Below are 15,080 nucleotides of genomic sequence, written 5' to 3' on the forward strand. Positions count from 1 at the left end.
AGGAGCTGAGTATTTCTCCTCGCTGGATTTGAGGTCAGGTTACTGGCAGGTGCCTATGGCTGACACTGATCGCTCAAAAACTGCCTTCATAACACCTGACGGCTTATATGAGTTCAACGTCATGCCGTTTGGCCTTTGCAACGCCCCGGCAACTTTCGAACGCCTGATGGACACCATCCTTAGTGGACTCAAGTGGGAGAGTTGTCTTTGCTATCTCGATGACATCGCCGTCTTTTCTGCGGACTTTTCTTCTCATCTCATCCGCCTGGAGCGCGTTCTGACTTGTCTTACTGACGCTGGGCTCCAGATGAATTTGAAAAAGTGCCGCTTTGCTGCCCGACAACTCACCATTTTAGGACATGTAGTCTCTAAAGACGGCATTCTTCCGGACCCCGCCAAACTTCGTGCAGTTGCCGAATTTCCGAAGCCCACCTCACTGAAGCAGCTCCGTAGCTTCGTTGGCCTTTGCTCGTACTTCCGTCGCTTCGTCTTAAATTTCGCCTCGATCATCGCTCCTCTGACCCAGCTACTCGCAGGCAGCTCCAACCTCTCCGCTTGGACGCCTGCTTGCGATGACGTCTTCGACACCTTGCGCCGCCTTTTGGTTTCGCCTCCTATCCTGCGCCACTTTGACCCGACTGCGCCTACTGAGATCCACACTGACGCCAGCGGTATTGGACTGGGTGCCGTTCTCACCCAACGCAAACCTGGCTTCCGTGAATATGTGGTCGCCTACGCCAGTCGGACCTTGAGCAAAGCGGAGGCCAACTATTCTGTTACCGAACGAGAATGTTTGGCCATCATTTGGGCCATTGGAAAATTTCGTCCCTATGTCTACGGTCGCCCGTTCTGTATAGTAACCGACCACCATGCCCTGTGCTGGCTGGCCTCTCTCAAAGACCCGTCAGGCCGCCTAGCTCGCTGGGCTCTGCGATTGCAGGAGTATGACATTCATGTCATTTACCGCTCCGGCCTCAAGCATAATGACGCGGACGCTCTTTCCCGCTCGCCGCTACCTAGTGCTTCATCGCCTGCTCCTGTGTCTGCTTACGACTTGTCCTCGCTTGCCACTGCCGACATATCAACCGAGCAGCAGAAAGACCCTTGGATCGCCAGTCTTATTAACTTCCTTTCGAGTCCTACGACTGATAATTCGTCCCGTTCTCTCTTACATCAAGCCCGTCACTTTTCTATTCGGGACGGTCTCCTCTACCGTCGCAATTACCTGTTCGACGGACGCAAATGGCTCCTAGTGATCCCCCGCCATCTACGCACCGACATTTGCGCCGCTTTTCATGCGGACCCACAGTGTGCCCACGGCGGCGTGTTGAAAACCTACACGCGTCTGCGTCTTCGATTCTACTGGCGTGGCATGTACCGCTTTGTTCGCCACTTTGTGCGATCTTGCCCATCCTGTCAACGGCGTAAATGTCCGCCTCACACCTCGCCTGCTCCACTGCAACCGTTACCCTGCCCTGCCCGCCCGTTTGACCGCGTTGGCATAGACCTCTACGGCCCCCTCCCTCCCACTCCCGCTGGTCACCGCTGGATTATCGTGGCCGTGGATCATCTCACACGTTATGCTGAAACGTCTCCATTACCATCTGCCTCCGCCCGCGACGTGGCTTCCTTTCTTCTAAAGAACCTGATTCTTCGCCATGGTGCTCCTCAAGAACTGCTCAGCGACCGTGGACGCGTATTCCTGTCTGACGCTCTTGAGGCCCTCCTCAAGGAATGCCGCATTATCCATCGAACCGCTTCGTCTTACCACCCTCAGACCAACGGCCTGACCGAGCGTTTCAACCGAACCCTCAGTGACATGCTGTCCATGTACGTCGACGCCAACCACTCCAACTGGGACCAAGTTCTTCCCTTCGTCACCTACGCATATAACACTGCGACACAAACCACCACTGGATTATCTCCCTTCTTTCTTCTGTATGGCCGCGAGCCCCCCTGCACGATGGATACTCTTCTTCGCTACCGACCCGACATTTCCGAGTCCACGCCACTGTCCGACGCTGCCAGGTACGCCGAAGAATGCCGCCAGCTTGCTCGCTCGTTTACCACGCAGACCCAGTGGCAGCAAAAACATGACCGCGACACTTCCGCGGCCTCTACCTCCTACCCTGCCGACTCCCTTGTGTGGCTCTGGGTGCCTCCCACACCTCCCGGCCTTTCGCGGAAACTGCTGCATCGGTATCGTGGTCCCTACCGGGTTCTCAAGCAAACATCTCCGGTCAATTATATTGTTGAGCCTGTTGCACCCGCTGCGGACTTGCGTCGCCGTGGCCGCGAAACCGTCCACGTCGACCGACTGAAGCCGTACTACGACCCCTCTGTTCTTCCTTCCCCTTAAGACGCCAGGATGGCTCCTTTTCACCCGGGGGAAACTGTAGTGTGCCAAGTGTGACAGGTTCCGCTACCACCATGCGCCGACACTGCGCTGCGCCTGACGACGACGAAGTTCCCCCGCTCTCTTCTCTCTTGGTGCTGGCTACGCCCGTCTACGCTGCCAGACCCTGCACAGCGGTTCGGTCTCTTGAGGACGCCTAATAAATGCACCCCAACAAAATTAACAAATGTCTTGCACGTGGTCAGACCATTTCCTAGAACCTCGCATAAGTATATTATCTTTTCAGGAGGACACAGGGGCGCGATGGGGGGCGCGGACGTGGAGGTAGACAGGGACAAGCCCTTGCCCCTGTCTGCTTCTATGTCCGTGTCTTTTGTTGCGCCCCTGTGTCGTCCTGAAAAGTTATGAACCAACACGCCCAAATACAAGTACTTCTGAGTATACTATCGCTCTTTGCACCCTTCCCACGTCATATCTTCTACCACATTTCCGGCTTTTCTCTTCCAAACCCCTAGTATCAGTTCTCGGAAACCATGACATTCCTGTTACCCCCTCTGCCCCCTACTTTTGGCTTTCTCTGAACTCGAGCCATCCCCCCCCCCCTGCCTTGTCCTTCCTTAGAAATGTCCCCCCTCTCGTTCTCCTTCCAGTGCCAGCCTATTTTGTTTGCCTTGTTCTCATTTCCCTGTACCACGCTGAATAATCATCTTATCTGAGTTTTTCAGGTCCACCCAGCGCCAACCCCCCGTCGCAGCCCCTTCAAAGCCTTTGTTCATTACACACCCTCGGGATATAAGTTTTTCCACTATTGCAGCTTAACGAATCAAGATTCACCTCCCTCCCCTTCCTGACACGCATCCCCTCTCACACCACTTTCCTTCCCCACCCCCGGGCCCTTCCTCCTCGGAGCGAAGGCCCTATTTAATCCCTGCCAATGATGAACGCTTTGCCCAGACGAAGACAAGTCCCCTTGCCGAAACGTTGGCTCAAGCAACCTGAGGTTTTCCCCTCCCTTGTTCATTTTGTGACGATCAATATAGGTATATTAGCAAGGAAACAAAGGCTACAAGGGCAGCTGCACAGCATGTGACTATACCATTTCACCGTTATCAATGAACAGCTTTTGCATCGACAAACTATTATTACGACTTTTGAAATGTACAGCGCTAAAGAGGACAATTTCTCTTGTACAAGAGAGAGAAAAACAAACAGAGCGACCTCCCTTCTTCGTCTAAAAAATTGTCATCTTTAGCGCTGCCCAACTGAGCGTGTCCTACCAATCAGGACAGCAGCTTGGGCAGCAGCTTGGACAAGCGTTGCGCTTCTCTCTTTTTCTGGTGTTTTGCGCTCTTCCGTCAAAAAATCGCCCCAATTGTCAGTGTTTTCACTGTTACAGTTGCTTGCATTGTTCGTTCACTCGTGTCCATCGCCAACCACACCAAACTGGATATTTGTTTTCGAATATTCACTCTCTCAAATCATCATTCTCTCCCGTATATATGCGATGAAGGACATTGGGTTCTTACCCAGTACCTTCTTGTCGAAGAACATCTGCTTCATGAGCGGCATTCGACCTAGTGGAAATTTCTCTGGTACAAACTCGATGTCGGGCACAAACGATAGCAGGCTGTATTCGAGGCTCCCGCCACCTGACGCGTCCTGGAACAGGATGCACGGTAGGCGTGGTTCGCTCGAAGCAGCCGCCTCGCACGCTTCCAACACGGCAAACTTGTCCACTTTCCCGGTGTAGAAGTCACCTGGACGCTGTGCCGCTTTGAACTGTTCTGTGGAAGTGTTGGTCGCTTGTGCTCCTAGAAAATTAGAAGTGGAATATCGAAGAAACATTTAGTTTTCTGTTTCCATTTCTCTGAGTTCTTTCTAGACGTGCAGACAAATAGCGCACAAAATCTATTAAGATAGGCGCCGGAATATAAAGTTGAACTGTGAGGCTTGAAAAAAAAAAATCTAGTGGAAGCGTTTTGGAGAAATTATGCTGATGCTCACACCAAGTTTCATATGACTTACTGAAGCACGTTAACTACATTCTACATTAATCTGCATTAACTGAAGCGCAATTAGTTGGGGTGTATTATCAGCAGATCACCGGTGGCGCTATAGGTGTGGTAGCAACCGGAAGATGAAAGCGTATTTCCGAATAAAGTGTGCAAACTGGCGAGTGTGGATACTGATGTGTTTAATGCAGCAACGAATCGAAGTTTACACTAGTATTACTGCTCAAAAACTTACAAATCCCAAGATATAACCGGCTGTTCTTGCACGGAAAAGGTGCCTTAAAATTCATTTGTTTCCCGCCAATTGTTCTTATCGAAATTCAGAGATTATCGGTGAATTTTCTACGGCTGATCATTATACCATTCGACCGACGCTGCTTGGCCTTCATGCAACTCAGTATGACACAACTCCTCAAAAATCAACGAGCTGAGCTGTTTTTCTTTAATGTAACTGAATGCGTCCTCACAAAGAGCACACAGCGTGCAATGATTTTCATTGCACATTGTTTTTGTCAGCGTTGTCATTGTTTTTGTTTTGTTAAGCTCCTAGCGCATAATGTGCGTTGCAGCTTACACTGAGTGCGATAATGCGTCTAGAAGTATACCTGGTTTGTCATGCAGCATTCACAGGAGAATGGTATTCGCAGGTATACGAATATATCAGCGTACATCTCGGTGTCACACAAAATTAAATTTGCGCACCTTTCAGCTGGCGTCTTCCCTTCTGGACGGCGTTTTTCTTCAGTCTGACGTAAGGGTCGTCGACGGAGGCGAAAGCCCTCCTAACTAGCTCATCGGAGTAATCAGTGGTAGGGGTGTAGAGTACGCGGTGTACAGACGCGTATCCCAATGCCACGCTGGCAGACTCCATCCTCTTGAGGTCAGCCAGGGACCGCGGCTCCGGAACGTCGGCTTCCAGCGTCGCGTAGAAGCAGAGGGTCACGTAGCCGACCTCCAGCAACGTGAGGAGCCAATGACGCCAAATTCTTTGGAGTAGAAGCGTGCGACACGCCACTGCCACCACGCTCCTCCACGACATGGAACGCGGGGCCGCAGAGGCACCTTTTAGGATAAACTAGGGCCACTGCAGAAAACAAAGAAACCACCATGTGAGTGTTTTTTTTTACGAACAAGGCAGATGCGAAAGTACAAAAAGTGGGCTAGGCAGGATGTTGGGTGTTATTACTTCGCTGCAGAGTTCATTAGAACGGACATCACAAGAGAACCTGCAGGTATGAGTGACGCTGTTTTATGACTTGCCGTGCATTTTCCTGTACGCACAAGCCCCACCGGTGGCAGCACCTCCCATCGCAGGGCAGTGGCGCATCACTCAATCTATGCACCACTATGAATGCAAAGTCAATAATTATTAACTCCGTATATATAGGATTAAACCCATTAACTCAATCGGGTCAACCCCTTAAGGCGGAGCCCACTTGTTCTCTCCAGGTTTTTCTTTTTGACTTACTGCTTCCTTGTCCTGAATTTAGCCTCATTTTTGAAGAGGAAAACCAGCCACGGCTCCCGATCGACTTGATATTTAAGGCACCAGTAAATCATGATACTCTTATTCATTTGCTGTCCAAGGATGATAGAATGCATCCAAATAATTGTGTTTAGTGTTATATTTTTAGAGGCCGCTGCTGAGCGGCACCTCAAGCAGATTCGTTTACTTTGGTCAAAGCACCTACTTTAAATTATTTGCCGTGCAGAACACATTGCAAACTTTCATTATTCACTCCTCTACAAAACGTACAGCACTGCTTTACGTTTCCATGAGAGACAGCCCATAAATAATGATAATTATGATGAATTTTTATGGCGCAAAGGGCATCTGTGGCCAAAGAACCCAATAATGAAAGGTTCTTCCCTTGTGCTCAAGGTGGAGAGGTCAAAGACCCATTTTCCAAGCATTTCACCCTGAAAAAGCATCTGTGGCCAAAGAACCCAATAACGAAAGGTTGTTTCCTTCTGCTCAAGGTGGAGAGATCAAAGACCCATTTCCGAAGCATTTCACCCTGAAGAAGCCGAGCACCAGGCTGAGGAAAGCTTGTACTCATTTTGTAACTGATGGGGACCAGGCGGAACTGGGAATCGAACCCCCCACCTTCAATATTCCAGCCGGATGCTCACGTACTCATGGTAACAACTCATTGAACTGCAAATTATTCTTGGAAGACCAAAAAGCAGATCAAACAAGACCATACTCGTTTGAGTCTGATGTTCTGCCTATCAGATTCGGCGATAACACTTCATGTGCCCTTTTGAAGGAGGCAGGGCCATAGGGAAATTCATAAAGGAGTTTTCTTCATGCTGAATGCGTGTAAAACTGCGCAAGGTGTGTAAAATGTAAGCACTGACTGAGAGTTAACGCTAATTAACTTGCGCAACATAGTGTGCGACTTGGGAAGAGGAACGGGCCGCTTGGACACATAGTCACTTGCTGCACAAAGCAACTTGGTCAACTTGTAAGCAGGCAGTGGCAAAAGCGCAAAGAAATGCGATGCTTAAAGGGCAACTGCATAGGTTCAGATAATCGACAAGCTTAAAGGGGCCGAATGTGCGAAACTTGTATGCAAGTAATGCATGCGAAGTCCTTCTCGGCTACCATTTTAGCATTTGATATGCTGGCGTACGATACGATTAAAATCGCGACGGCCTTCAAACTTCTCCACAGCGCCCAACACAAAATGGCGGAAGGGGGGACGCCTGATGGCGTAGTCGACTGTACCGAGACCTACATAGTATGTTGTAAGACATGGAGGCATTCGTGCATCTGAAGCATATTAATGATTGACAATTGCTTCTGAGTGGTCCAGAAGCAACTTTCGGGACAGTAAGCTATTACCTTTCTCTATCGAGTGAAGCCATTTAACAGTTCTGAAAGAATTCTCACAAGCATTTTTTTCTTCTGATCGTTATCAAAAATTATTCAGAAAAATACTCCTCTGTGGGCACGTGAAACTGCAAGGCTAGGAGTGGGCCAGGATCCCTTGGGAGATGGGGCATGCCTGTGCTTCATTGATCACTTCTTTCTGCTTATCTGGGTCATAGCTGAGCATCGGAGCCTCCCATGTTTCTACATTTCTAATGGTCCCTGAATATTGGCCAAGTGTGTGCACGTTCATAGGATGTGGCTCTTGTTTGCCTTTCCTTTGCAAAGTTTGTATTTACCGTCGTATTGCCCGGATACAATTTGCTTCACATGTGCGGATTCGGGTATGTGCCCCTCTGTACATGACTCCCGATTTTTACTCCTTTTTGCACAGCTTGCGATCAGCTTCCGGGTAGAGCTTCGGGTTTAGTCTATAGTACTGAACTATATCCTTGCATCCCATCAGGCTGTCTTTGCCCGAGTTGTGTGCGTGTGAAGGTGGATTGGAGCCAGACGCAAAGTGCAACTTCGAACCAGCTCGTTTTCCCCTTCACTCCATGCCCACGGCCGCTCAATGGAGGCGCACTTGCGCTCAGCGGCCATGCCATGCCAATGCCTGGTGCGCGGGGGCCCAGATATTTATAATTTCGCCCTCGACTCAATTTTAGAGCGATAGCTCCACTCTTCCCGTACAAAGTTGAAGGTCAGGTGGCTTTGCAATTTGACCTTTCACACCAGGAGGAGCAGAGGCTTGGCTCTGACGTCATTCCACGTGACTCGCAGCACCTCGCCGCAGCTGCGGATCCGGAGCCGACGGCACACTCGTAAGTGCCGGAAATCGCGTGACGCGCCGTTCGCTATGTAAAAGCGTGTGGCGTGTACTTCTCCACCGAGTCCCAGGGGGATTTCAGCTTGCGGCATCTGTTACAGCCGGCGTCGTCGCATCGGCGGACGCGGTTGTTGCCACGCGCCTTTTTCGTTTCATTCTGTCCTCTCACATTTTCATCTGCATGTGGCAGCGACTGTGACTCAGCCCGAGCCAGTGGGCAGGCCCGTGCACTTTCCTTTCCATTCTTCCTACAGTCGCAACAACAACAACTTCACCATCGCTTACTATGGAGTCTCTTACTATGGACCTTGGCGAGTTTCGAGGTAGTTGCTACTTCAAGGGCCACTTCTGCCAAAATTTAAAATTGAAAATTAGCTACTTTTTTGACAGTCTCAATTTTCAAATTACGATAGGTTTTAAGTGTCGATCAAACAGTCAGACAGTTACTGCGCAACTTCCTTTCTGCAGAAAAAGAAAAAAAAATTGGTAGGGGCTTAGCTTTGGTTAAGCCTGGTAGGTTATGAAAGCAAAAGCGCAGCGCCTCCAACAGAAGGAACGCAGTGCGCCGCGACTACAGGTCACGCGTGGCTACCGGCCGCCGCTGCGCGATGACTAGACTTGGTAGCCCATCTCTCACCCTGGTATGACGTCAGAGGTAATTCTAAAGGTGAAATGTGGCTACCGTCCGCCACTACGCAAAAGGCGCCGTTCATGAGCGTAGTCTTTCGCAATGAACTTAAACGTATCCGATTCGCTACCGACCTTCACTACAGACCCGCCGCGGTGGCACAGTGGTTACGGCGCTCGTCTACCGAGCCGGAGTACCTGGGTTTGATCCCGACTGCGGCGGCAGCGTTTTGATGGAGGCGGAACGCATAAGGGACCTGTGTGCTGTGCGATGTCCGTCCGCGTTAAAAGATCCCCGTTTGTTCGAAATTATTCCGGAGACCTCCACTACAGCAAATCTTTCTGTCCCCCTTCTTTCACTCGAACCTTCCTCCCATTCCTCACGGCGCGGTTCAGGTGTCCACTGAGATATGGGAGATAGTTACTTTCCAAAAAAATAATTTACCTCCACTTCGTCATCTCTCTTCCTTCTTCTTTCACTCCCTCCTCTATCCTTTCACTTACGACACGGTTCGGGTGTCCGCCAAGATAATGTTGCGAAAGCAACACTACGCTAGTCGCCGAGCCATTTCGCGGAGCTCTGGAAAGGCCAAGCTGCGCATGCGCGGGAAGCGGGTGGCTTCACGCGGCACACAGCTGGCGCGCCGGGGCCGCCACCGGAGCGGCCGGCGCCGCAGCGCGCTCTCCATCGCCTCGCCGACAATATCTCTCTCTCTCACTCTCTGATGAGCAGTAACGATTGCGCCTCACCGTCTACGTTGTTTGTGATTTATAAAAAACTGGCAGTGGCTTAGCTATGCTATGCCAGGATATACGTACCTGAGGTGAGGGCAAAGGCTCCACATCTTGGTGGACACCTGAACCAGAAGGAATGCGCATAACTGTCTTCTTGGAACAGAGGAAACCTCAATCGTGCTTTAAGCTAAGTGGCGGTAGTGACAGGTGTGCGCTGCATGCGTTGGCATTGACAACGCTGTGCCAGAAATGCGGCACTGAAGCCAAAGGCCGTTGGCGTTCATTGTGTTCATTGGCGTTTACCACGTTTTACACTCGATCATTTTACGGAAAGGAAGTGCGTATAATGGCTCCCTGGGTCAGTGGACGCCTGAATCCAGCTTATAGGTACGTAGGGTGATGAGAGAAAGATGTGAGCAGCAGGCATTGACAAGGTTGTGCCAGAAATGCGTCACTGAAGCCATAGGCCATCGGTGTTCATTGTGTTCATTGGCGTTGCCGTTGTCGAAGTTTTAACCCCGGTCATTTTAAGGAAAGGAAGGCTAGCGCGAGCGGCGAAGCACGCCAGCTGTGCATAGTGACGTCACTTGCTCCTCGCGCATGCGCAGTAGGGTCATTCAAGAGCACGCGAAACGGGGAGACTGTGGGCAATGTAGCTCACGCAACAGTATATGGCAGCGCGCAGATGTTGCTTTCGCAATCCTCCAGGTTTAACCAAAGCTAAACCACAGCCAATTTTTGGAGACAGTTACTGCGTCATTTCTTTTCCTTAAACCACTTTGCAATTTCCAACACTGCGTCAGTCTCATAATTTGCGGGCTTAAGATCGTAGTGTTTATTTGGCGCGGCGGCTATGCTCTCGAGCTAGACACCAAATAGAGCCAAGTCCGAAAAAATTTATCTCCTTCCTAGGTAGCAGTGATGTACCACTTCAAATATAAATAAACCCCGTATTCATCAAAATGGCACATCCGAATACCATAGCACCACGCTAAAGGTCGTGAGACGGCCGTTGTTCGATCCCAACGCCTAAATTGGTGCTCTTAAGCAATGGACAAACCTGTTGGCGTACTCATTAGTTTTCGTTGCGCCTTGCCATTTCGGTCACTTATCTACCTCGTGGTCTTGTCACTATACTTGAATTAATATCTGTGGTAGCGTTTGTCACACGCCGCGGTTGCCCAGTGGTTTAGGCGTAGGCTCTTGAAACTGAGAACGCCAGGTGAAGTTCCGCCCGCGCCGACCGCGTTTCTATGAAGGCGACATCGAAAAGATGCCCGTGTGCTGTGCTGTGTCAGTACACTTTAAGTAACCCCAGGTGCCCGAAATTCACCCGGAGACCACCTCTACATGCCTCTTTCTCTCATCCTCATTCAGCCCCGTACCCCACGAATCGGTTGGAGTGCCCAACAATATATGACAAATACCCGGCATTTCCATTCGTCAAAATAAATTTATTTAACTGTTGCGAGGTTGAGGTCACGCAGTTACTGTGGTGGGCTCATTTCTTGGATAAATCCGCTTCCAGGCGACGACAAGTAGTGGCAGGGCAGCACCACGCCTTGCAGGTTTGGCGCCGTTGCAACGATAAAAGACGACAGGAACCAAAGCCAAAGTGCGTTCGTTCGGTCGTGCTGCGCTCACTCGAACCTCGTCGATGCAGAGTTGTCTGGGAAGCCAAGCCACGAAGAACGCGCCGTTATTTTAAGCCGGAAGCCTTTAATGTCTCATCGTTGTAAGCAGCAGTTGTCGACAGAAAATGTCACGCTTTTCAATTGGTAGAAACGGTCGTGACGTCACAGTGCGCGAATTTCAAACGGGGCCAATTGTACTTTGGCTAGTAACCATGCAACCCATTGAAGGGATCGTATAGTGATGCTCCAAGTAAGTGGGACTGAGCTTGGTTAATTGCTTAATTACCCAATTAGCCTAATTAGCTTTACTAGTGAGGCCATACAAATAAATAAAACCGATTAAGAAATTCGTCGAGCTCAGGAATCGAACCCCGGTCTTCGGCGTGAGAGACGAGCATGCTATCCACTCCGCCATGCCAGCTCGATGGTTTGGAATGAAAAAAAGGCGCGTCTAGTGAATACGGTGTCTTCACTCACTCTCATCCTCCTCCATTCCATTCCGGCGAGGTTTAGGTGTCCACCGACAAATGAGAGACAGATACATTTCCTTTCCTCAAAAACCAATTTACCGACGAGCGAGGCGTAGAACCGAATGGGCGATGGCGTTCTATGGACTCCTCGGCAGCGTTGCAAGACGCTGTCGCGTTCCACTCTTAGGGGCGAAGCTTAACATCTTAACCACACATCAGTGACCACACTTTAGGTAAAAAAAAGTGCCCCCCTGAATTTTGTGAGACAGTTACTGCGTAATTTCCTTTCCTCAAATACAATTTTCATTTTCTTCATTACGGCTCCTCTTTATCTATCTTCTTTCACTCCCACATCCTCCCTTCCTCGACGGTGCGGTTCAGGTGTCCACCGAGATGACAGAGAATTACTGCGCCATTTCCTTTCCTCAAAAAGCGTTGCGTTCAAAGGGCAAGGCATCGCGCCGAACGGGTGGTGGCGTTCCGTGGACTCCCTGGCAGCGCTACAACGCGCTGTCGCGTTCCACTCCTAAAGGCGAAGCTTAAGTATCATTAATTAGCAGTTAATTAGTATTCAGGAATTAATCAGTAATTAACCATTAATTAGTGATTTGTCATCACATAGTAATTAGTACTCGATTATATGTGACGCCACCAGTGCCACAGAAACAGCGAAGGTGGTGCGGAAAACGCTTCCGCCTCTACCCACTTTAAACAGTCAGAGTGCCCCCTAAATTTTTTGGTAGCCGCCATCGCGACGGAGTCTTCCTCTCCTCAAACTCTATCAAAACAGTCTTCCCGGCTCAAACTGTGTCACTAAGCGTCGTGGCCCGCAAAGCCTTGTTCGACGAGGCTACATGGTTGACAAGCCAGGATTCTCTGAACGCGTCCGTGGAGCAGGCGCGTTCGGAGCTGAGGCACGTAGCAAGCGTTCGAGGCTCCAGCGCCTAGGGTAATGGCCTTCGTCGCCAGCTCCTGTTCTTCGCTTTAAGGGATTTAACGCTCTCTCCATGCTGGCATCCAGGGTGCGACGCATAGCAGGTGTATTTCTTCCCGTTAGACAAAGACGAAGCACGGTACTCACACTTACATGCAAAAAGCGTCCGAGCTTCTTCGGGTAACACGAGCTGTTCCTTTTTTCACCTAATTTCCGGATCTTCAAAAGCGTCCACGTTGGTTCCACTGCTAGCTCACTAACTGAAACCCTTCTTCGTCCTCCGTAGGCAGAGCGTTTGGAAGAGCACCTTTGCAAACCAAACCTAGCGCGCGTTCGAACACGAGAGTATAGTGTCGACAGTATACTCGTAATAAGGGAGTAATTACTCATTGGCATCCACCCGAGCGCAGCCATACGGCTACAAAGGAAAGCTAGACAGCTTTCTCAGAAACTTCGTAGTTAAAGAAAAATTCGTCCTGGTCCGGGGTTCGAACCCAGGACCACCGCTACACCGTTCCCACTTCGAGTTATTGATTAATTCGCTCTCGTCCTACCATAAGCTTGCCGTCCTGGTTAGCTCAATTGGTAGAGCGACTGCTCCGGTGTAGCGGTGGTCCTGGGTTCGAACCCGGGACCAGGACGAATTTTTCTTTAACTACGAAGTTTCTGAGAAAGCTGTCTAGCTTTCCTTTGTAGCCGTATGGCTGCGCTCGGGTGGATGCCAATGAGTAATTACTCCCTTATTACAAATCTACTCCACCTTGGGGGATTCCCCTAAACATTTGACCACCGACTCCAGGCACGATGACGACAGCCACCAGAGCTGTTTCTGGGCCCCTGTGCCAAGTAAGTCCTGGCTTCGCCTTGGCTTGGCTTCGTTGAAGCTTCTTGCAACTTCAGGTTAGACAGAAGAATTAGTTTTTGTTTCGGTTTCGCCAAATGGGTTTAAATTGTAGATTCTTTTAACGTCCCGTGACGACACATTGGCTATGAAGGACGCAGTAGTTCAGGGCTTCGGATTAATTTCCGCCTGGGACGAAACGTGGCCGCCGGGGCCTGGACTGCATCTGTTTGATTTTCGTTTTATCTTTAGCAGGGCAAAGAAACTAACTGTGGCGGCGTAAAAGGAAAACAAAACTTTTTAGTGTAGTACATTTAGTGTATTATCAATGCTACGTTTTAGCATAAACTCACTGGAAGGTAGGTCCATGCTCACAAGCTGTAATTAGCAAAAAATTACGGGGGCACTCAAAAGCTATTTACGGACTCTGAATGCGGTAGGACGCACGCGGGATGTTCGGATGCGGCGATGGTGCAATGCTCTAATGCAGTAGCCAGCGGAGATTATCTGTTAGCGCCACCTGAATGGAAATTCATGAAAACTACGGTACCTAAACCCAGCGCGAGAGAATAAAATCAAAATTTGAATACATATTTGTGAAACCCAAACAACAGAAAGGCTTCGTCTCGTTTTATGGAACGGGTTATGAACTGCGCTGCCATGCAGTGAATAAGCTCGGTTTTGGTGTTTCCACATGAGGCGAAAGATGAGTTATAGCAAATCGCACAAGGGCTCGCATTGCATTTCAGGAGCAGCGGAAAGCACCTTTGTTAGCCCTATACCCCTGCAGAGACTATGTGGCAGTTGGCAAAGCAGAGCTACTAACTTTAATTTCGTCAATGCAATCCTAGGCTCCTGATTGGGACTGCGTCACGGCCGATGTGCTGAAGATTGCAGCTAAAGAGTTCACTCAGTACCTTGTCGATGTGGTGAATAAATCTTTGGAAACTACGTGGCTTCTGCATGCCTGGAAGGTGGCGAAAATAACATTACTCTTAAAGGATTTAAGGAAGGTTTCCATATTGATAACATTCAGCAGAGAGCTCTAAAATCCTGTTTCTTAAAGCTCATAGAAAGACTTGTACATAGCCGCCTATCAGTGCATGGTTTAGAAGTCAACACATTACGCTCTGCCCAGATTGGCCTTCGCGGCAGATGCTCAATATTGTCGGTACATGTCGATTTCGAGAGCAGAATCCGCCTTTGTATGCGCAACTTCGAAGTATCGGTGTTAGTGACAATTGCAAAGCGGATCCACCCGCATTCCACGTCGCTTCTACCAGAAACAAGTGCTATTGTGGGTACAAACAGCCAACTTTTACTGCCGTTTTATCAAATACTTCGCAAGACTCGTAGCTCCTCTCCAAGCCCTCTAAAGTCATCTACTTTTTCATTAGACTCTGTTATATGAGCAACCTCTTCAGGCGATCCGTAATGCCCTCACACAGCCGCCTCTTCTTGCGTACCTCGAAGCAGGTTCCCCGACTAAACTAATCATTGTTGTCCACAGTGCGAAATGACAGAGTGTGTGATACGCCAGTCGCCGCCTGACAACAGAAAAGCGTAAGCATCACAGTAATATGCGGGAATGTATCGCTGTACACTGCGCCATAACTGCGAAATTCCGGCAGAATTTGCTTGGTGGGAAGTTTATTATTAACTGATAACTGAACTGTCATCTGCTTGACTAAGACTGTAAAACCATCCTGCTGTACTACGTCGACACTCATAGATTTATTAGAGTTTAGCATTTGCGTACAGCACTGC

The 15,080-nt window shown here is 49.6% G+C and overlaps 1 protein-coding gene across 1 annotated transcript; it reads right to left on the bottom strand.

Moving 5' to 3' along the window:
* Positions 1–3,507: 3,507 nt before the first annotated feature.
* On the bottom strand, positions 3,508–5,433 carry LOC149343385 (uncharacterized). The gene is made up of 2 exons (XM_089542382.1): positions 5,071–5,433; positions 3,508–4,167 (listed from the first exon to the last, which is right to left on the bottom strand). Exons 1-2 carry the CDS (start codon positions 5,405–5,407, stop codon positions 3,830–3,832), a joined length of 675 nt encoding a protein of 224 aa, XP_089398508.1. The 5' UTR covers positions 5,408–5,433; the 3' UTR covers positions 3,508–3,829.
* Between the last annotated feature and the right edge of the window lie 9,647 nt (positions 5,434–15,080).

The sequence above is a fragment of the Amblyomma mixtum genome, chromosome 5 (genome assembly GCF_055824585.1).
Source record: "Amblyomma mixtum isolate Tamu chromosome 5, ASM5582458v1, whole genome shotgun sequence".
NCBI classification, from domain to species: domain Eukaryota; kingdom Metazoa; phylum Arthropoda; class Arachnida; order Ixodida; family Ixodidae; genus Amblyomma; species Amblyomma mixtum.